At 51.2% G+C, this 22,183-nt stretch overlaps 1 protein-coding gene across 15 annotated transcripts in view; it reads left to right on the top strand.

Moving 5' to 3' along the window:
* Mcf2l (MCF.2 cell line derived transforming sequence like) overlaps window positions 1–22,183 on the top strand; it is a 147,223-nt gene that overhangs the window by 100,302 nt on the left and 24,738 nt on the right. For 12 of the 15 annotated variants that reach the window (XM_036166687.1, XM_036166686.1, XM_036166680.1 and 9 more), the window contains 6 exons: window positions 5,397–5,487; window positions 14,555–14,674; window positions 17,387–17,503; window positions 18,041–18,190; window positions 19,154–19,278; window positions 20,739–20,853. In XM_036166687.1, the coding sequence (XP_036022580.1) occupies window positions 5,397–5,487; window positions 14,555–14,674; window positions 17,387–17,503; window positions 18,041–18,190; window positions 19,154–19,278; window positions 20,739–20,853 (718 nt within the window). Of the gene's footprint in view, window positions 1–4,959; window positions 5,020–5,396; window positions 5,488–14,554; window positions 14,675–17,386; window positions 17,504–18,040; window positions 18,191–19,153; window positions 19,279–20,738; window positions 20,854–22,183 lie in introns of those variants that run through there. The other 3 variants (XM_036166691.1, XM_036166692.1, XM_036166694.1) reach the window with 1 other exon arrangement.

Raw genomic sequence — 22,183 nt, forward strand, 5'->3', positions numbered from 1 at the left:
CTCTGGCTGCTGTACCCCAGCTCTGAGCACTGGCTGCTGTACCAGCTCTGACCCCTGGCCGCTGTACCCCAGCCCTAACACTCACCTTTGCTGTCTGGTCCTTGAATATTTAACATCCCACATCTTGCTTTCTACTTAGGTGAGCTGTGGGGTTAATTTTTCCTGGGGAGATGATTCCAGGGACACCAAAGGGACAGATGGCCAGCCAGAGAAAGATTCCCAACAAGTCCATGTTGTCAATCACTGTGATGAATTGATGAGGCCTTCTTATAGGCACGTGGGTAACCCCAAGAGAGTTGCATCATGGAAAAGGCACAATCTCCCAAAACCATGAGAAGCTAGGACAGGATGATGTGCAGTGAGGGTGTGGGGAGGCAGGTAGGAGGGAGGGAGTGCTGAGAATCTCAGGTGAGAGTCCAGAGATTCCCCCACCCCCACTGTCTATGTGGGCATAGCAGGCCTGACCTTGTGCCCCCAAACCAATGTGAGATGAAGGAAGTCTTCCTACCGCCCCTGCTGAGTCTAATGAGAAGATTAGACTGGGCTAGGTCTTGGGGGAAATGTGAAGCTGGGAGTTTACTTCTATCACAGAACAGAGCCTGGTCCTGTGCCTGTCATTCTATGATCGCTGTTCCTACCCAGTGGTCAGACATCAGGCCTTCAAAACTAGAGCAGCAGCGACCTTAGAGAAGGTTCCGACAAATTCCAAACCCCCAAAACAGCCTTTGTGAGACCTCTGGGCCTTTTTGTATAAGGTGAGCTCACGGTCCTCAAATTTAGCTCATGTGGCTGCCTGGGAAGCCCCCCCTTCCATGTTTTAGAGCTGGGAATCACAGTGGGTGTCGCTAGCAATGCTGGTGTCTGAACAAAGGGGAACACCTGAGGCTCCCTCACGCCACCTCCTCCAGTTCTCCACTCTTAGAGAAACCAGCCATGCTGTCTTTCAAGGCCCAGGGAACCTCCCTGCAGGATCCCAGGGGAACCATCACCCTCCTGGGGCCAACTCCAGGGCCTGGCTTGCTGGGTGTGCAGGCAACGAGATGCTGTGATGATGGGACCACCCCAGGTGTGCCTCCTCTTCCTGTAGATCAGTGTTGCCTGGTGTGGGAGGGAAGGGGGGGGTGTTGGCAGCAGGAGGAGGGTCTGTCTCAGCCCACACAGAGAGACACAAGATAGAGCAGTGGCTGGGAACCAGCTGAGTACGCCCTGGGGCTGGAGGCTGCCCGTGATGGGGAGGAGAAAGGGACTGCTTCATCCCAAGATTCCCTACAGTGAGCGTGACTCTGGGAGGCAGCCATAGTGTCCTAGTAGCTAGTATGGTAGATCCAACTGTCTGGGCTCTGTGACAATGGGCAAAAAAATGTAACCTTCCTGTGCCTGACAAGGTAGCGCCCACACTCACAGTCACCATGATGCCTGGATAAAGAACTGTGGTGGTGTTAGTCTTACACTTGGCCCATAGCCACACAGAAGGTCGTAAGGTCCTCACCCAGAAAGAGGGGCCTGGTCCTAGCTGTCAGGAATCGTGATGGGGCCTACTGCCCTGGGAGTTCTCTGTGCCCAGACTGTGAGCTGCTGGGCAGTGGAATGAGAACAACGCTGCCTTCTTCCGGCCCTCGGTTGTCAGGCCATAAACTAGCCGTAGCAGGCAGACCGTCCAGAAACACAGCTTGCAATGTGGCCCATCCTCCTAGTGTGTTTTTAATCCTTTGTGTTTGTGATAGTTTGAAATGGCCCTCATAGGCTCATAGATTTGAATGCTTGGTCATCAGGGACTGGCACTGTTGGACAGGATTAGGAGATGTGGACTTGTTGGAGGAAGTGTGTCACTGGGGGAGGGCTTTGAGGTTTCAAAAGCCCAAGCCAGGCCCCGTGTCTCTCTCTCTCTTCCTGCTTCCTGTGGATCCAGATGTAGAACTTCATGTCTGCCTGCAGGCCACCATGCTCTCCTCCATGGTGATAATGAACCAAACCTCTGAAACTATAAGCAAGTCCCAATTAAATGTTTTCCTTTATAAGAGTTGTTATGATCATGGTGTCTCTTCACAGCAAGAAAACACCGACTAAGACAGAAGCTGGTTCCAGGGAGCTGGGTATTGCTGTGACAGGCCTGACCATGCATGTTGGCAGAATGTGGACTTTGGGGCTTTGGACTAGGAAAGCATTTGAATGCTTTTGAGGTTCTAATGGGCCATGCTAGTAGGAGCATGAAAGACAGTGGGGCTGAGGGCAATGTAGATTATGGTGGTCTGACTCAAAAGGTTTCAGAGGAGAAGAATCTTTGTAAGTGGCCTAGATAGAGACTGTTCTTGGGATGTTTTGGTGAAGAATGTGGCTGATCTCTGCCCTTGTCCAAAAAAAAAAAAAAATCTGCCTGAGGCTAAATTGAAGAGTTTGAATTAATGGCACTGGCAGAGATTTCAAGACAGCCTAGCATTGACTGTATTGTGTGGTTATTAGTGGCCAATCTTACGCAGATTTATAAAGAAAAGGAGCAAGCCAGTAAGCACATCCCTCCATGGCCTCTGCACCAGCTCCTGCCTCCAAGTTCCTGCCCTGCTTGAGTTCCTGTCCTGACCTCTTTTGATGATGAACAGTGATGTGGACGTGTAAGCCAAGTAATCCTTTCCTCCCCAACTTTCTTTGGGTCATGGTGTTTCACCACAGCAACAGAAACTCTAAATAAGACAGTATTTCATATGTAATCATTTTTCCACTCAAATGGTCTCATGTGATATCCGTGCTCATAGTACAGGATTTTAGAAAAATCCAGACGTTTAATTTGAGTGAGTGAAGCCATGCCCACGGCACCGGGCGTAGGAACAGAGCTTCACAGATGGAGGACGAGGAACATGCTGTGCTGTGGGTAGCCATCAGCAAGTGTTTTGCTTTCTTGGGCATTTGGGCAGATGCACTCAGGAGCTGGCAAGCTGGGTGTAGGCTCTCAAGCTTCTACATTAGGCTGGGGAGGGCCAGTGCCCCTGAGATGCTTTGTGGAAGTTTGTTCCTGAAGAGAATATTCTGGCTTCAGGAACTCGCTAGGGCCTCAGGTCTAGGTCCTGTTGTGGAACTGTGAAGGAGTATCTTTATGTGTGCATGCACTTATATGTGAATGTATTGGATGTATGTGCAAATGCACATGTATGTGTATGCGGAGGTCAGAGGTCAACATCCAGTGTCTTCCTCAATCACTCTCCAGCTTACTTTTTGTGTCAGGGTTGCTCCCCAAATCTGGAGCTCATTGATTTGGCCTGACTGGCTGACCAGTGAGCCCCAGAGATCCTATCTCAGCCTCCCCCTGTTCTAAAGTTACTAGTGTGCACTGCCATGCCAGCTTTTTCTTATGTGGGTGCTTGTACTCCAAGCACAGGCCTTCACACTGCTTGGCAAGCAAATTTACCTCCTGGTCATCTCGCCAGCTCCTGCAGGAGGGGAGTCCATGAGAAACATGGAGAGACTGGCTAAAGAGGCTGTGATTCCTCCACAAAATTGCTTCAGAAAAGAAGGGGGAAACTGAGTCAGGCTGTGGCGCTCTGTGAAATGGTGACCCCAGCCATAGATCTCCACCTTTACTGGGTTTGCATGTGACTCACAGGGGCCCTAGCAGGTTCCCGTGTTTGTAGAAGAGGACCCAGAGGTGGTCATGGTGAATCACCGAAGAGCGGTGTCTCGACTCATGCGCGTCCCTGGGTGTGGGCTGCTGTTAGGAAGCCCCTTGTGCATCACTGGTTTGGGACTGGAAGCATGCAGCTGGACTGTTTGTGTGTATGGTAACAACCTATTGTTCCCAGCCCTCTTTTCTCTGTCACTCTAGGAAGGGTCAGGCTTGGATGACTGACTCAGAGCTCCAAGGGCAGCCCCAACACATTCCCCTGTAGCAGAGGGAGGCGGTAGGTGGGCTCCCATCAGCCCAGCTGTCCTGTGGCCTCAGGGCTTCTGTGATTGTGCATGAATCTCAGGCATCATAGAGAAATGGCCTATAACCTCGAGGGGCTGGTCAGGGACCCATCACCCCGGCATTGTTAGTGGTCTGTACTGCAGGTGGCCACTACATGCTGTCACCTCCCTGTCTGGTTTCGGGCTGCACTGTGGACCACATGGTACAGGCCAGGCCAGGTTAGTTGGATTCACCCACCAGCCATTGAATACTACAGTGAAGCCCTGTGTAGAGCCATGCAGAAGCCCCCTATACAACCTTGGGGTATAGGTCTGTATTGCCCAGGCCAGAGCAGGACAGGAGGTCCTTCTGTCTCCACTGCTTCAGGTCCAGTAGAACCAGCTGGGCAGGTGGGTTGGTCTGTAATTCGCAGGGAGAAAGCTTACTCGTCCTACATGGGCCTTTTATCAGGAGCATTCTGCATGTCATTGAACATGTGGAGCCCTTCAGCCCCCCTGGTGTGCAGGATACTCAGCGGCACACCAGCGACTGTGTGCTTTGCACACCAGTGACTGTGTGCTTTGCACACCACTGCCACATTGCTTCCTGGGACTCAGAGTGGTCTATTCATGGAGCTGCAGCATGCGGAGTTTTGCCGACTGCATAATTTATAGTGCGCTGTGGAATTCTGACTTCCACTTAAGTACAGAAATGGCTTGCTGAGATCTGTTCGTAGATTCGGAAATCAGGCCCTTGGAGCCAGTGCCTCCACCAGCCTGTCTCGTTCCGTTCTGCCGAGGATTGGCTGGGAGCAGTGGCTGCTGGCATTGCACAATTGGCTTGGATGTGAAATTACCCAACAGAAGCAGGCCTCCCACTTCCTCCACTTCCACCCCATGACTCAGGCTTCTGCCGCCAGGCTGAGCGGAGAGGCTTGGGGCATGCTACACCACTGCACGATGCTGCCCTGCCTTTATCACAGATGTCGCTGCTGCGGAGGGCGAAAGCTCATGCCTCACACCCCACAGACACCAGGGAGCCCTCCCGAGCCTTGGAGATTTTCACCCCAAATTGTGATGTCATCAGGAGCCATTTTTTAATGTGGATGAGCACAGGACCTCAGATGCTAGGACTAACGTGATGTATGGGGTCCTGAAGCTTGTTCTGGGCTGGTTGGATCGGCTGTCCATGCACAAAAAAGAAGTAGCTTGGCCCTTGTAGTGCAGTGAGATGCTACTCTGTTCCAGGAGGAGGGGCTGCTGCTGCTCTGTGAATTGATGCTCCGAAATAAACAACATACCGAAAATATCTGTTCTCCTTTACATAGAAGAAAGTCCTGGGAATTACAGGGTGGGGCTGCTCGGGCCTTCGGAAGCCTGCTCCTCTGCTGAGACCTCTCTCTGGCATGCACTTTGGCTTGCGGTGCAGAGATGGCATGGGATGGTGGGGTCACCGATGTACGTGGAAGCCAGGTTGGCTGCCAGCACATGCTGACTGCGAGTGTTTCTCCCTGTTTCAGTTTGCAAGATGCTGGCATTGGATTCATCTTGGTCATAGACCGAAGGCAGGACAAATGGACCTCCGTGAAGGCATCGGTCCTGCGAATAGCCGTAAGTTCCTCATATTGCTCTCTGCACTCCTGCAGGGTGGCAGCCCACTGCTTTCTTTCTAGTCTGTGTGGAAGGTGAGGGTTAAGGTGGCTAGCAGGGGACCTGGAGGTGGGGTGGGGGTAGGCCAAGCCATGTCTGGCCCAGAGGGCCTCCTGATCTCTGGGCATGTTCATTTTTCCAGGTGGTCATTCATAGGGTCTGTTGTGATTTTCTCAATAATGGATCGCAGGAGTTTTGAGCGGAAAAGTTCTGAGCATGTCGGTCTTTAGGCTAGAAGTTGGATATTGACTCCACTCATTGTTGCTAAGCAACTTTAACCGTTCCACGTTGGGTTGTTTATCTTTAACACCAGTCCTGAGATGTGTTGGTCCTTGTGACTAAGCCCTCATAGCATACGAAGACCCTCACTTTCAAGGACGGTCTGCAGCCCCGCAGCTGTAAAGTTGCAGGACTTGCTGGCATTTTCAGGTTGCAATTACCATTTTGGAACAGTAAGATGGAGGCAACAGAAATCTTCCTTCAGCAGCTGTTCCCCACCCACAGACTTAACTCAGGCCACTTCTTCCGAGATAAGTTCACCCACACTTGCTGTCCCCACCCGTCACCCACAGCTTCATGAAAGACCCAAAGTTTGGTTGTTCACCAGCACTGTGGCTTTAGCCTGGGTCTGTTGAGCTGCTTCTAAGGTCTCCGGGCAACCGATCCCAAGGTTTCAGGTTCTTCTGGCCTCCTGCTCTGGGTCAGGAATTCTTTGGGTCGCCCCACCTGGTGACTTCCGTCCTGAGGGTTGGGTGCCACAAGAAACCCATTCCTCTATAGGAAAAATTAAAGGCTCTGTGTCTACTGTGATCTCAGAGCCTACAGTCTGGGTGCAAGCCCTCACTGAGCATCATCCTGTAAGCACCTGGTGCGCTTCTTCAGGGGTGCCTAGGAGTGAGCAAGCTCCCATCTCCCTTGTCCCTACCTAATCTTCTTGTCATCATTGATGTGAAATAATAAGAACACCCAGTGGGAGGGGGTGTCTCACAAGACACAGGGCTTCTGGTGTCCCGTCAACTGTAAACACACATGTGTCCACACCAGCATTTCCAGGTGTGTAGATTTGTACGAGATACTGTGGCAGGCTTCTCCACATCCAGTAGCAGGGCCCAGGCCAACCTGTTGCTGGGACAGGCTCTTTGGAGTGGAGCGGTGCCCTGGGTTGACACCACGAGGCTCCTATCCACCCCAGCATTGCGGGGGCATCCTTCCCCCCCCCCCCCCCCCCAGCTCCTCCGTCTCTGCACAGAAGCCAATGTGGGTGGCAGGAGCCAGGATAACCCTGACTTGTCTGGGGCTCGGACCAGCTTGTACTCACATTCCTGTGACAAGAGCAGACCCTCAGAACCTTCATTCACACACTTCTAGCACACTGTCAGTCCCCAGCAGCCACCGGGGCAGCCTCCGTTCCTTGACTCACTCTTGCTCATATCTACTCAGAGCCTGGGCTCCCTTCTCAGCAGCTCCTGTTTACTTCTTTTACAGAGGTACAGCTGTGCACCTGCGTGCGGCCAGCATGACCATGGTTTGGGCATGTGTACCACATGTACTCACCTGGTCACATGTCTGCCGAGACCATCACAGTGTGAGTGTGTGTGTGTGTGTGTGTGTGTGTGTGTGTGTGTGTGTGTGTAAGAGAGAGTGTGTATATATGTGTTTTATTTTTTTAAATTACATTCATTTACTTATTTGGGGACACGTGCTGTGGCAAGTGTGTCAAGGTCAGAAGACAATTCTCGGGAATCAGTTTTTCCCTTCTAACATGTAGGTCCTAGGAACCTTCCCCCTCTGAGCCGTCTATGTTTTATCTAGTGGGTCACGCCCAGGTTAGAAGATGTGTTTCCAGACACAAAGTATCTCCCCAGGAAACACAGGAATTACGTTTTAAGACTGGAGCGGTCCTGTGAAGCTGTCCCACATGTGGCATGGCGGCTGCACGCACCCCGGTGTAGGCTGGGTTCCTGTTGTCAAGTGTGGATGTCGCTGAGCTTAGAACAAGGTGGGCTTCTGAGCACACTGGCTCATCTTTAAAACCTGGCTTTGTGAACATGGCTATAAGGAAAGAATTGACTTTAATTTTACGTTGTCCTTTGTTTTCTGTTGTTATTGCCTGGTTTTGAGTCGGGACCTCACACTATAGCCTCCCAAACACTGGAATTACAGGAGCACACCACCATGGTGTGTGCATTGATTCTTACACTATAAAACAGGAAGCGTCTTTCCCGTGACTCTTGGCATTTGCTGGTGATAGTTTGGAAATAGCAGTGGTTGCCGTTCATTCCAGAAAAACTGCCATGACTTACTTCTCTTTGATCTCTAGCGCCTTCTCGTGAGAAGAAATGATCAAGGGTATTAACACATACACATCCAGCAGGTGTTCTGAGAAACTATTATAGGCCAGGCCTGGGTCAGACCTGTGCAAATGCAGAGGAAAGTGATCCAGGAGTGTGCAGCCAAGCTGGGTGTGGAGTCCAGCGAGGAAAGGTTGCCACAAGGGTACCGGGACGGTAGGCAGTGTAGAAGGTGCTGAGATCCCCCGGTGTGGAGGCAGGACCTGCAAGCCAGTTTGCTGCTGTCCTAGGACTGGGCCCACCTTCCTGTCTGGCTGGGAACCCTGGGGAGCCTCCCTGAAAGGGCTGCTGAATGTGTGAGAGAATAGCACAGGGGGCAGGGGCAGGTAGAAGGAAGTGAGGGCTGAGCGCGTCTCCAGGAGGAGATAGAAAGTCTGGGTTATTGCTGTGAGGAGGGAAGCAGTCTCGGCCCCACTAGCCGAAGCCCAGGAAGGATGGCACACTAGGAAGTGAGGCTCCATTCAAGGGGCTCAGCTGGCCTCCTCTGAGCCTCTGGCAAGGGTTACCTGGCAAGGAGGCACAGTATGAGCACAGTGGGATCTATTCTAGGGCTGGGGGCTGGGGCTGCGGAAGCCATCCCGACCCCGTCCACACACTGCACATAGTTATGGAGGCAGTCTAACACGGCTCCTCCAGGATCCTGCTGGTAGAGTATGTCCAGAAGCAGCTGCATGGGCACAACCCCCAGACCGGGGCTCCGCTGATCACCGGGTTTTCATGTCCAGGTAGCTTCAGAGAAACTACTGCTTAGCATCAGATACAACCAGCCAGGCCCCCAGGAGGCCATCCAAATGGGCCCACTCAGGACGCCACCTCAGGGCACCACAGAAGCCAGGAGGCTGAAGGGGCTTCTGCCTCCTGCTGCCTGGGTTCCCGCTGAGCCACACTTACGTAAGCCTCCCAATGACTGCTATTCTTAGCCACCATCTGTGCTGCCCCGTGAGTTGGCGTTCCCTGCTTTGGGGTGATCGTTTTTCTTTTTGATGCCTTCAGCTTGGCTTGGAACAAAAAAAAAAAAAAAAAAAGAAAGAAACTAGAGAAGCCAAAAATCCAGTCTCCCTAAAATCAGACCCCAATGCTTGAGTATGTGTGTCCATCTGCCCACGTGTGTTGATGCTCCTCCAGGTTCCTGGTCTCCATCAGTGAACAGAGATAGCTCAGAGTGCAGGCACTGCCAAGAAATTGGCTCCAAGTTTTGAGTAGCCATCCTCACAGGGATAAAACACGCCTGAGCTCTGTCATGTCTCACCCTCCTACTCTGTGTGTCCCATGGGTGTGTTACCCTCGGATAGCACCGTAGAGTGCACACATTTATACTCATATAGGTAGCCTAGTTCAAACTAGATCTATGCCCTAACATGTTTTATGCAAGGAAATTGATTTTGTGTCTGTGTATGTGTGAACCTGTGTGTGAGAGAGAATGTATGTATGTATAAGTGAGTGAGGAGACTGGAGTTCAAGGTCAAGTGTCTTCTTCAATTACTTTTCCACCTTACTCTTTGAGACTAAGTCTCTTACTGAACCTGGGACTCTGATCCGGCTAGACTGGCTAGCAGCAAGTCCCGGGGTCCTCCTGTTTCCCTTTCCCTGGTGCTGGGGTTACAGGTGCAGACCCCCATATCCCATGGACTACCATGCCCCCTCCTTTTATGTGAGTTCTGAGGGATTGAAGTCAGGGCCTGCACTTGCATAGAAATTTTCTAACTGAGCTACCTCCTCAGCCCCCAAGAAAAGGGAATTTAAAGTGTTGTTCAGTCTGCCCAGGGGTAGAACGGTTTTTTGTTTGTTTGTTTTGTTTTTGTTTTGTTTTGTTTTGTTTTGTTTGCTCTGAGACTGATGTAGTCTATGCAGAGCAATCTAAAACTTATGTCTGAGGAGGGACCTGGGCTCTCAGGTCATCCAGCCTACAATCACATTTGCTGCACTAAGCACTGTCCTTGATTCCTGTCCTGCTCTGGTCACCAGGGCTGCAAGGTCAAGTGGCCACCAGAGGTCAGGAGCGTCATGGAGGGAGAGTGGGAGCTAGCGCTGGAGGACTGGCAGGCACAGGTATCTGAGAGGTGGCCAGAGGTGTTTTCCCAGCCGAGCAGATGGACTTCCCATGGACCACTATGCCAAGGTGCAGGCCAGAGATGGAGGCCAGTCAGTGAACCCCAGAAATTAGGCAGAGCTAAGACCACTTAGGGAGAGTAGGTCATATGATTGGTTCCCTTACTGGGTGGAGAAGCTGACATGGATGGTGAGGAGTCACAGGCACATGGAGATGTGTATGCCCCAAGCTGACCAAGTAAGCACAGCCCCTATGAGTCTGTGTGGGAGGCTGGGGACCAGTTGCTGATGATCACCCAGGCCCTCACTGCTCCCATGAAATGCTCCAGTTTCCCATAACAAGAGGTCAAGATGGCTCAGGACAGGTAGCCTAGGCCTCCCTGTCACTGGAGTCTGAGCTTTCCCAACAGTGGGGTCCCAGTAAAACAACTGGATAGAGATGATTTTTACAGAATATTCCAGAAGGAAAGTGGGTACAGCCTTAGGGTGTCTATTTAAACAATTGTCCTCCATTCAGTGATCACACTTTCCTACTTGTTTTTATTATTTTTTTCTTAATGATGTTGAGCAGTCTTAATATTTAGGGGTAAAGTTCTCATGTGTACATACTGGTATACGTACTGGAACTAGTTCGTGGTTTTTCTTTTGACAAATCTTGAAGTAGTTCAGATGAGGAGGTGGATTCTAGCTCACAGTTTCCAAGGGTCCAGCCTATGGTGTGGTGGCTGGACAGACTCCACAGGGAGGGACATGGCAAGGGACAGTATCCACAGAGGCCAGGGGCCCGAGAGAAGTGAAAGGCTGCAGTCAGGGACAGAATACACCTGTCAAAGGCACACCCTCAGGATACATCCCACAGCCGCCTCCCACAGTTCCGTCTCTGGATAGGCTATGCCTTTAATCAACCAATGAATTAAATACTGAGCCTGATTTAATCCTCTCTGGGGACTCAGACTCACCAGAGGGAGGTTCTTCACTAATGGTCTGGATGCCACAGGCCAGCCCAGCTGGCCATCACAGACATTCTTGCCATCATTGAGACTTTGCCCATGTGCCCATGTGTGTGCACGTGTACACACACACACTGCCAGACTTGTATACTTTCACATATACAACAGAAACTTACATATACACAAAGAAATTTGCCCATAGAGACATATGCACAGACATGCATCATGTGTGTACCTAGACACATGTACAGGTATATGTATAGATAAGCATGCATGCATATACATAAAGAGGCACACTTGCACATGTGCATAAGGAGATATGCACACAAGTGCACATATGCATGTGCACATGGGAGCATACAGACACATACAGAGGTCTGTAGACACACACATTAGTTCATGAACACTTATGCACACACACATGTACACAGATCCATATACACTCATATATGGGTATACTTGCACACACAGACATGTGTCTAGATATACACCCCAACACATACATACAGATATACATGAACACACATGCACAAAGGTACATACATACATTACCACACACACAACTGTGGCAGTAAAAATAGTCTGTAAACGCGGGGACATACTAATGAAACACTCTATTTCCTGACAAACTGTGTTTTCAGATCCCCCCAACTCCCAGAAATGCTTTTTATATCTTCTGCTAAGACCCAAGGTCAGTGACGGGGAGGGCAGCAGCCATTTCATCCGTTGGTTTGCATTTCGCTTTACGTCTTGTGATGTTGACACTTGAGTAGGCTGGAAGCCAGGACTTTGTGAGAAAACCTAGATTTGTTTTTTGTTTTGCCTCCAGCTTCCGCTCGTCACCACAGCAGGAACCTCTGTAGTCGGTTACAGGGCACTCATGTGTCCATCAGGTCCAATCCCCGACTTTGCCAGACCATGTCTCTTCTGTTTGCGACAAGCATGTCATGTCATCTGGCGATGCTTTGGGGCCAATCAACAGCTCGTTCCTCGATACTCTCCCTGCCTGTGTTCACAGCCACAGGGATGCCTGGACTCTCACCCAAGTTGAGGGTGTCCTGGGGTTGTTCGGTGAATGTTTTCCCTGTGTGGCCTTGTGCCAGGTGGTGCTGGGTCCCCTCCTGCCCCTCCTGGTTCCCACTCAACCTGCACCCACGTCTCTGCAGCTGTGCCTGCCCATCGATGATCGGATGACTCTTTACTCTCTGCCTGGAGGGCAGGAGTGGACTCCATCACCACTGAGAGAAGACGGGGCTACAAACAGACCAGAATAGTGTATAAAACCCTCCCGGCTCCCAGTGTGAGCTCTGTAGTCACGTTGCCCCCACAGAGGAGATGTGACAAGAGCCAGCTGGAGCTTCTAGACAGCAGAGCAGAAAGAACAGGTGCAGGCCCCCGCCTGAGGTGGGGTGGGGACAGGAGAGTCAGCTGCATCTCTGACAGTATCGTATTGTCCCATTTTCCTAATGGCTCCCGACACAGCGTCTCCCGAGTTTGCGCAGTAGCATCCATATGTTTGTTTTCCCAGGTCTGACTGATGTCAAGTCTGTGAGGATGTGCTGCATGTCACCTGTGGGACGCACAGCTGGGTGGGACATCAGTGCAGATCCACCCTGAGACCTCAGTCCCGGGAGGCCGTGGGGTTTATTAACACGGGTCTCATGCATCCTCCTTTGGCTGGCATCTGTGAAACCTCATCATAGGCTCCACAGCCAGCGTTTAGCTTTGCGAGAGGAACCCCAACTCAGAGCCAGGGTCTTCTGGCTGGTTAACACTGATAGTCAAACTCTGATATGCTCATATTAACTTGTGTTTGTCGGATGCGATCAGACAAGAGAGGTTGGCCAGGAGCCAGCTGCCCTGTTTACTACTAAGTACAGAACAGCAGGCTGGGCACACCTCGGTGCACAGCAGAAAGTGAGTGATGTTTTATGTCAGATAAAAACCGACGGTCAATTTGCAATTCACGATTATTGAGTATGGTACAAAACACCAACATCAAATTCTCATCTGCCTAACCCTGTTCTAGAAATGAAGGGTGTATGTTAGCCTTTTCCCAGCTTCAAACATGATGGTTGACCCCACAGCAGAGAATATTCACTTTACCGCTGCTTTCATTCATGATAGGTGCTTGTGCACATCCTTAGAACCTCCCACATGGCTTCCGTTTATTTTAATTTTTATACAGCTGTTTAATATGCAAAGTCAGTAGCTTAATGGAAACTAGAGCAGCTTAAGGAAGAGAAAGTAGTTGCTTATGAGGCTGGAGGTCACCTCCGGCCAGTGGCAAGGGCCCCTCACCCCAGGAACCTTGTACCTAGCAGGAATGCACAGGTGTTGTCTATCTTTTAGGCTCCGAGCATTAGCCTGCTCTCCAGAGCCAGTCTTCTGGAGGTATGGGTCTGGGTGACAAAGCTAATTGAAGTTTAGAAAAATGTGACTCATTGTCACCTCGAGGAAAGCTGCCGGCCCTGACAGTGTTGCCTTAAATAGTGGTGTCCGATTTCACACAGAGGACAAGTCTGGAAGCCCTTGTGTTCAGTAGCTCAGAACCTGCCCTCAGCTTCTGCCTTTGCAGGGCTGTTTTCTGTCCTTGGTCTGAGTGCTCACCCTTTCCCAGGGCCCCTGAGATAAAGTCTGATTACTGGCATTGCGTATCCATAACTCTCTCCTGAGGGTAGCTGCTAGCGCGTGCCTGCACAATATAGGAAGGGCGTGGACAGAGGCATGTCCCAGCCTCCTCGCCATGGCAGGGCAAAGGGAAGCCATGCCACCAGGGGAAGAGTTTGACTTGGAGGGCATTGTCTACAGAAGGGCCCTCAGAGATTCCCAGCACCCTGCTTCTGTATCCACTCAGGAAGAACTGGGAGCCCGTTTCTCAGTGTGCCTGTGACTGAAAAGTGTGATGTCGCAGGTGATGTGAACATCACCATGTTGGAGGCCCCGTGAGGACCAAGGGCACAGGGTTCAACAGAAGAACATTTTCTTCCAGGGCAAGACCCATGTCCGTTTTCCTGAATGGGAGGCCAGCCACAAGTGATGGACACTGATGCACACTGTGCTGGGTGGGAGGTCAGCTGGGGGTGGTAAACATGAACGTCTAGTACCACGTGAGCTGTAACTACCCCCTCCTCACCCAGTGGAATGAGACAGGCGTCGGCTTCACTTCCCGTTTTGCAGTAACTTATCCAAGATCAAACACCTTGCAATAGGCAAAGGAGTAACCAAACGCACGGAACTAACTATTCGAGGGTATGCGTTTGCGTGCACATGCCAGGGGAGTTTATATTGATCTTGGGTTCAGGTGCTCCACACATGTGTCTTCTTGCTTCTTTTTTCTTTAACAAGTCCACTAGTGCCCCGTGGCTGACGTGATGAGGTGCTGTAGATGGGGTGGCTTGAACAACAGAAACGTATTCTCTAGACTGGGAGCCTGAGATCCAGGTGCCTTTCCTGTGGGAAGACCCATGCTCCAAAGGAGTCTATTTGAAGTACTGGGATTTAGAACTCCACACGGGGAGGAGAAGATCCTCATTTAACCCCTGACAGCTATAACATGCTTTCGGCTCTTACTTTTTAAGCAGCGTCCATGCAGACGCCCACCATCAGCTGCGGCGGCAGGTCAGTTCCATGGCCTGGGCCGCTCAAAGCAAATGCTCTTCTTCCTGTGTTCTGCAGGCATCTTTCCCAGCCAACCTGCAGCTCGTCCTTGTTCTCCGGCCCACGGGCTTTTTCCAGAGGACTCTCTCCGACATCGCCTTCAAGTTCAACAGAGATGACTTTAAGATGAAAGTACCGGTGAGTTCTCCCTTGCGCTGTGTCAGCAGAACCAAGCTTAAGTGCACTCTTGGCACGTGGTGCACTCTCAAGGAGTGACCTCCATTCTGTGGCCATAAGTAAAATCCCATGAGATCTGGTCGGAAGTTACACTTCCCCTGTGTTCTGGCGGCAGCAGCTCTAGATTTCTTCTTCCCTTGAGCCCTGCCCTGCCCCAACTAGTGGTCCATACATGCAAGGCCCCGGCCTTGCGTGGGTCCCATGGGATAGCTCCATCAGAATACTGTAAGTCACAGGATAGTCCTATGCTAGCTCACAGTGAGGGGCACACCCCAGATGTCTCTGGGGAAAGGAGGGCTAATAAAGAGGACATGGGCATCTTCTGAGTCCATGGACCCCAGCCAGGACCAGCCCAGTAGGCAGTCCCTACCTTATCTCCACGTATCCAGCCAGCATAGGTCAGCCCTTTCCCACTGTCCCCCGAGAAAGGCCCTAACGCTGCTCTGCTTCCCCCAAAAAACCACGATTCTAAAGTTCCTGAAAGTACACTCTCCAGAGCCAGTGAAGCCTGGCTATGACCTGTGTGGCACCCAGGAGCTGCCAGAGTGGCCCTGTGAGTTTGCTTCTTTTTCATAAAGAGAACAGGAACACAGGGGCCATTGCCAGGCTGTGGGACTCTCCTGCAGTGACACCCTCGCTTTTGGAAATGGAAGAATCTGGGCCGGTTGCTGTCTGCGATGCCGTCTGCTGTGTCTCGGGCTTTAGGTGGCATATACCCTCTTTCCCAGCTGTCTAAAGCCTCTGCCCATCCCCCACGACTGCTCCCTGTCCTCTGCTCCAACAGGCTAGAGCCGTTCTCTGAGAAACAGGAACAGGGGAGTCTGGGTTCCTACCCCACCCTGTCCCACCTCCATAACAGTCTTCCTCAAGAACCAGAGTAAAGGCAGGGAAGGATGTTCAACATGGCCCACAGCCTCAAGAGGTGATGGTGACTCTGTCTAAGAGTCATGCCTTGGTAGATCTGACAATAACCAACCCCTAGGTCTGTGGGAAGATACTGCACCACATGTCTTGTGGCATCTCTTCCTGGACAACTCATTAGACCTAGTTAAGGGCACAACCACCCAGGGCAATAGCTCACCCAGCTAGAGGTTCAAGTCCCAATCCGAAACTAGATGTGGGAGTTGTGTCCACGGCTCTTGCCTCCAAATACATGGATACTTGTAGTAACAGTGTGTCCCAACCCCTTTTGATCAGATGACAACACACAAGTAAGCCACACTAACAACAGCTTCTCTTGCCTCTCAGCATCATGGAAAATAAGGTTGAGATCATCTATAATAGTGTATGGTCTCTTTTGTAATCTCTTCTGCAGTATTATGTTAAGAGGTGTCAGAAACAGGTTTACAGAAACTGCCGTGGCACCTGCAAGCTCAGACCAATCTTAGATAAATTCCAGAATTACCAAAGGACTTGGCTTTTAGAAGGTATCTGATGCTTCTCCACAGTACTGACCTCAGGCAAGATAGCTCTCTAGGAGCATCCCTGGGCTCCTAGCCTTCTCTATTGTGTTGGAAAATGTGTAACACACATGTGAATGCATACACATGCGTATACACACACACACACACACACACACACACACACACACGCACGCACGCACGCGCGCACACACACACACACACATGCACACACACACCCCAGTAGTTAGGTTAAGGAAGGAGGCGGCATGCTTCCTTGGATTACCCAATCCATCTTTGGCTTACTGGCCATGAGCCAAGGTTATTTGGCAGCTTGTGGAAAAATTTATTAGAAGAACCAAGAGAAAAAGGAACAGCTCCGTGAGAACTCTGTTTCTAGCTCAAACTGAGAACCTGACGCCTTTTTATCTGGCAGTCATGCCTCGTTCAGGACTTAGCATCCATACCGCTTCTCGGCAGTGTGAATAGTTCTTGCTGGTGGCCAACCCATGTGTGGTAGGGTTCCCAGCAACCCTGACTTCTGCCCGGCAGTCGCCAGGAGAATTTTCTCTATTGTAACAACCCAGGTTGTCTCCAGATGAGCCCCCACTTTAAACTGACTCAGTGTTGAATAATGTATACTGTGGTATCAAATAACATCTGAGCCGAGCCTCTGCAGTTCGCTCTGAGTATCTGTCTGGCAGCTTACAAAGCAAAGTCTACATTTTTATCTAAAATTCGTGGGCAGAATAGCCTTGAAAATGGCCAGAGAAAGATGAAATCAAGCCACGTATGAAAGGGTTGGCTGGCCCCTGTGACCACACAGAGTGGAACCTCTTCGGAATTGTCAGTCAGTCAGTCTGATGAGATAGGGCTAGCTAAAATGATCCTCACCAGTGCCTAAAAGGGAGTTTGTGGTGTTCTCAGCAGGAACAAGCATAAACTGGCTTCTTAGGAAGCAGAGCTCCATTTCCTCATCTTATTTCCTGTCTTCCCCCTACCGGAGAAAGTACTGACACCCATCGAGTATCTGTGACAGGCCAGGTACCCTGAGCAGGGTTTGTTCATGTCCCCTGGCCTCACGGGGTCCTCACCATCGCCCAGCGAGAGGCATCATAATCTTCCCATCGTGTAGATGAGGAAGCCAAGTGAGCAGTGTGAATAAGAGGCTTGCTTGGCCCACCAACCAGAGGCGGAGCTGGACCCCTTCAAGTCCCAAGTCAACTTGGAGTCCAGGGCCAGCTGCCCGGTGCTAATGTCCTCTGTCTCACAGGTCATGATGCTCAGCTCAGTGCCAGAGCTACACGGCTACATTGATAAATCCCAGCTGACCGAGGACCTCGGGGGGACCCTGGACTACTGCCACTCCACGTGGCTGGGCCACCGCACAGTGAGTGGGCCTGGGCGCTACAGAGCCATGCTCTCACTAGTTCATAGTTAACCCAGCAGAATTCTTTTCACGTGACGACACTGTCTTTTAAAACACATGCTCACTGAAGTTTCTTCCCCAAGAATGAGGTGATGGTCTCAGTAGACCTTAGTCATTGTAAAGAAATAGCATGAGCAATAAGCCGGGCGTGGCTTTCTGGGCTTGGAGGAAAAAAAAAAAAACCAACAACTATCAAGTCCTGTGTCGTAGTGGTTTTTGACACTCACGAGTCTCCTAGCAAGGAGGTGGAGGCAGAGACCCTGAGCTGAGAATGACCCTGGGTGGCAGGGACATCTGCAAACCCTTCCTGGTATGTCTCTGAAGAAGAAGAAGCATGAGGTTGAGACACTCATGGGAAGGTATTTGCTGGCACACTTGTGTCCACAGGACTTGGGGGCCACCCTCTCCTCTCTAACAACAGTCATGGTGTCAGCTTTCAGAGCCGCAGGCCACGGGCCGTGTGCAGGATTCTGTGACCATGCTCTCCCTTCTCCCAAGGCAATTGAAAGCTTTGCCCTGATGGTGAAGCAGACGGCTCAGATGCTGCAGACCTTTGGGACCGAGCTGGCTGAAACAGAACTGCCCAACGATGTCCAGTCAACCAGCTTGGTGCTCAGCGTTCACACGGAGAAGAAGGCAAAAGCGAAGGTGAGTGCAGCTCAGGGGGCCCGAGGTTCTGAGCAGGGAAATATGACACCAGATGCGGGATGTCAGGTGAGTTGCCGCACGGAAGGAGGGCCAGAAGTAAGCAAGTCAATGAGACGCTTGAGACGCCGAGAAGACTGACCATACCCTTTTTAAAAGCCCCATAAGTAAGCCCTGCTAAAACGCATGTTCATCTGTGGGCGGCACCCCTCAGCCCAGAAACCCCGCAGGACTTCAGAGTCTGTGCAAAGCCAAGACCAGAGCAGTTCCTGATGGCTGTGCACTGTGTGTGTATGGGGGCAGGGCAGCTCCAGTGTGACCAGGCAGGGCCTCTGCCCTGGCTGCTCTTACCAGTGACTGAAGAAGTTATGGTTGAATTGGCTGCATAAGTACCATTGTGCTACCCATTCACATGGCTTTCTAGGGTAGAGACATTCTGCATCACTTGCTGTAGACATCTGCATTACTGATGGCTTTGAGACAGCAGGGTCTGGGTGGCTGTAAACTACTGTGTGTCCTAGGATGGTGCTCCATCTCTGCCAGGCATGTCACCCACTCGTAGAAATGGCCTTTTGCCTGCACAGCATGGCCAGCTGCAGGAGAGGGACTGTTACAAAGTCTGGTTTCCAGTTTCTTTTTGACCTTATCTCCATGCCCTGAGTGACCTGTAACCCTAGCTTTGCCGCAGCAAACAGGAGTGTGGCACCTTCCTTGTGAGTTTGTGTGTGTGTGTGTGTGTGTGTGTGTGTGTGTGTGTGTGTATACATATTCTTTGAGAATCTCACATATGTCTACAATACACATATACATTGGACAGTTTTAAGTGCACTGAGTGATCATACAGAAGGACAGTTGGCACCCACAGGGCATAGTGCCCCATCCCAGGCCATCCCCATGTACTCAGTGTTGAGACCTGAGCCCAGGCAGCTGGCTGCAATCCAAGCTCTGTGTGCACTCTCTCTGCAGGAGGATCTTCAGCTGGCGCTGAAGGAGGGGAATGGCATCCTCGAGAGCCTCAGGGAGCCACTGACTGAGAGCACTTCCCACAGCGTGAACCAAGACCAGCTGGACAATCAGGCCACCGTGCAGAGGTGAGGCCCTCACCCTCCTGCCCTACCTTGCTCTGGCCCGACCGCTGCAGATACGCAGCCATTGTGAAAACACAAGGCTAATGGCCAGATCCCAGCAGCTAGCCCACTGGCCCTTCTCCCTCTCGGGGCTTGGAGTGGACCCCAGCATCCATGATAAAGAGGGCAGGAGTCTAGAACAGTCAATCTCACGGACAGGAAAATGTTGGGCAAGCAGTAGTAGCGTAACCCCTTATACTCACGTGGCCCCTACATCCCCAGCGAGCCGTTGTAGGTAGGAGAGCAGCCCAGAGTGCCTGTGGTCCGGCCTTTTTTAGAGCATGCATTTTACTCTCACGCTAAAGGGTACTGTCTATACTTCTCACTGGTTCTCCATGTTTATAACAGAGCACAAGGTCAGAATGTCATCAGTCAATGCCCGTTAGGGCTCCCAATGCTTTGGCACATCTAGAGCCCCACATGTTCCTGGCATTCTATCTTCTCCATGCTGCAGGCAAGATGGGCACATTCCCACCTACAGGACAGGCTCAGAGCACCTGTATGGACAGAATTTGCCCAGAAACCCAACAATAGGCAGCCAGGCTCTTGGCTTTCACGTGGGTCTCTCCCACATGGACCGTGGCTGAATGCAGACCAGGCATGTTATATTGGGAACATGGGAAAGGCACACAGTAGGAGACCAAGGCTCACTAGCAGATCTAGGCAGGGGAATTTATCAACTCCTCCAAGACTAGGAAAAGGGAGAGAATAGTGTGTTCCTGGTTGGTTCTGTTTAGAGTCCCTTAGCAAGAAGTCATCCTCCGTCTGAGCGTGAGGGTGGTAAACACCAGCTCTAGACCTCAGCAGCAGACTGCCCTCCACCCTGCCCAGGGTTGTCAACAGTAAACCCAGTGACCTTCCATAAATTAACAAATGTGGGACTGGGGAGATGGCACAGTCAATCGTGCTTGCCATGCACGTATGAAAATCTGAATTAGGATCCCCGGGAAAATAGCCTGGGTGTAGTGGCTCATATTCGTAAGCCCAGTACTGTGGAGGTGGAGACAGGCAGATTCCTGGAGCTCACTGGCCAGCCATTTTCTAGAACTGACAAGCTCTGGGTTCAGTGAGAGACCCTGCCTTAAATAACAAAATGGAAAGCCACTGAAGAAGATATGTGGTGTCAACCCCTGGTATACACACATGCACACATGCACACACACGCGCACGCACACGCACACACACGCGCACGCACACGCACACACACACTAGCAAACTGAGTTCTGTCTGCTGTGTCAAAGTGACACACAGGTCGGGGAGCCCGCAGTCTTGTCTGAGTGCATCTCTCTCGCGTCTCTCAGAACTCTGAGAGCCCTAGGAGTCAGTGACGGGGCCAAGGACTCACAGGAAAGCGTGTCCGGGAGCCCTCTGTGCACCCTGGTCTGCAGTCTTCCTCACCCCTGCGGCCCTTTCCTCTTTCTCAGGCTCCTGGCCCAGCTGAATGAAACCGAAGCCGCCTTTGACGAGTTCTGGGCAAAGCATCAGCAGAAGCTGGAACAATGCCTGCAGCTGAGGCATTTTGAGCAAGGCTTCCGGGAGGTGAGTGGCCGGGCCGCGAGGCGTGGGATGCTGCCTTTCAGGAAGTGAGGGTGTGGGTCTGTCTGCTGTAGGTCTAACTTTCATGGAAGCCGAGGAAGGCTTGAAGCAGGTGACACTCAAAAGGTATTTTTTATTTACGTGTGGCAGGGGTGTAAGCATGTGAACGTGTAGGTACATAAATCCATATGTATGCATGTGTAGGTGAAAACAGGAAGTTGGGTGTCCTACTCTATTACTTTACTTCGCTGCCCAAAGACAGGGTCTCTCATTGGACTGGAGAGATCCGATACCCTTTGCCAATTCCCTGAGTGGTAACAAGACATAGCTCAATAGCCCAGACTGACGTTGAACTTGTAGGTGCAGGACACCAACCAGAACCCTTGGGCTGCCCTTTTGCATTCCTCCCAACCCCCTCCCCATGTCCCTAGTCCCTGAGGACAATCGATATCATCTCTGTTGCCATATTGGCCAACTCAAGAACACTGTAAGCAGGACACTATTAGCACAGCAGGTGTCCTTTAGGGGCTCTCTAGAGGTCCCTGTCCAGGTGGTGGCCAATGCCTGCAGCTCCCTCTTCTTATGTCTGAGCAGCCTGCCATGGTGCTGTTAAGGAACATCATTGTTTCGGGTTTTGCTGTCATAGATAAAACTGTTGTAGACATTTGCACATGTACATGCATTTGTGTGGATATAAATTCTAGTTCTCTCAAATGCGTGATCACATAGAGACCATCTGTTTGAATATTAGAAAGCTCTAGACTGGAGCTAGGAGATGGCTCAGTAGATAAGGTTCTTGTCATGCAACCATGGGGCCTGGAGTTCAGATCCTCAGAATCACATGAAGTGGAGATTGAGGGGGACGTCCAGTGTCAACTTTGAGCTTCCACGTGTACACAAGCACCCATACATACTCATGTTCTATCTGTATACACACACACACACACACACACACACACACACAATGTATAGACACATGTAAAAGAAAGAGAAGAAGCAACTGCCAGACTTTTCCCTGTGACACTTGGCACTCCCGTGGCAGTGTGGCCTACCCAGCTCTTCCACATCCCCACACATGCTCAAGATTACCTTTGCTATGCTGTGCACACTTAGGTGGGTGCATGCACTGTGGTTCTCACTCTGTTGACAGCACTGGATGTCACTATTGCCTGGGGTACTTACTTGCCCCAGGCATCCAGAGCCCATTTTCAGCTGCATGATCTGCCTTTGTGTTTTTATTGATGAGTTTTAAGGGTTCTTTATCGTTCTCGGTGCCAGGGTGCTGTCGGGTGTGTGGTGGGTGCGGCTTTCCTTCTGGTCAAAGCTGCGCTTT

This window comes from Onychomys torridus, chromosome 17, assembly GCF_903995425.1.
Source record: "Onychomys torridus chromosome 17, mOncTor1.1, whole genome shotgun sequence".
Taxonomy (NCBI): Eukaryota; Metazoa; Chordata; class Mammalia; order Rodentia; family Cricetidae; genus Onychomys; species Onychomys torridus.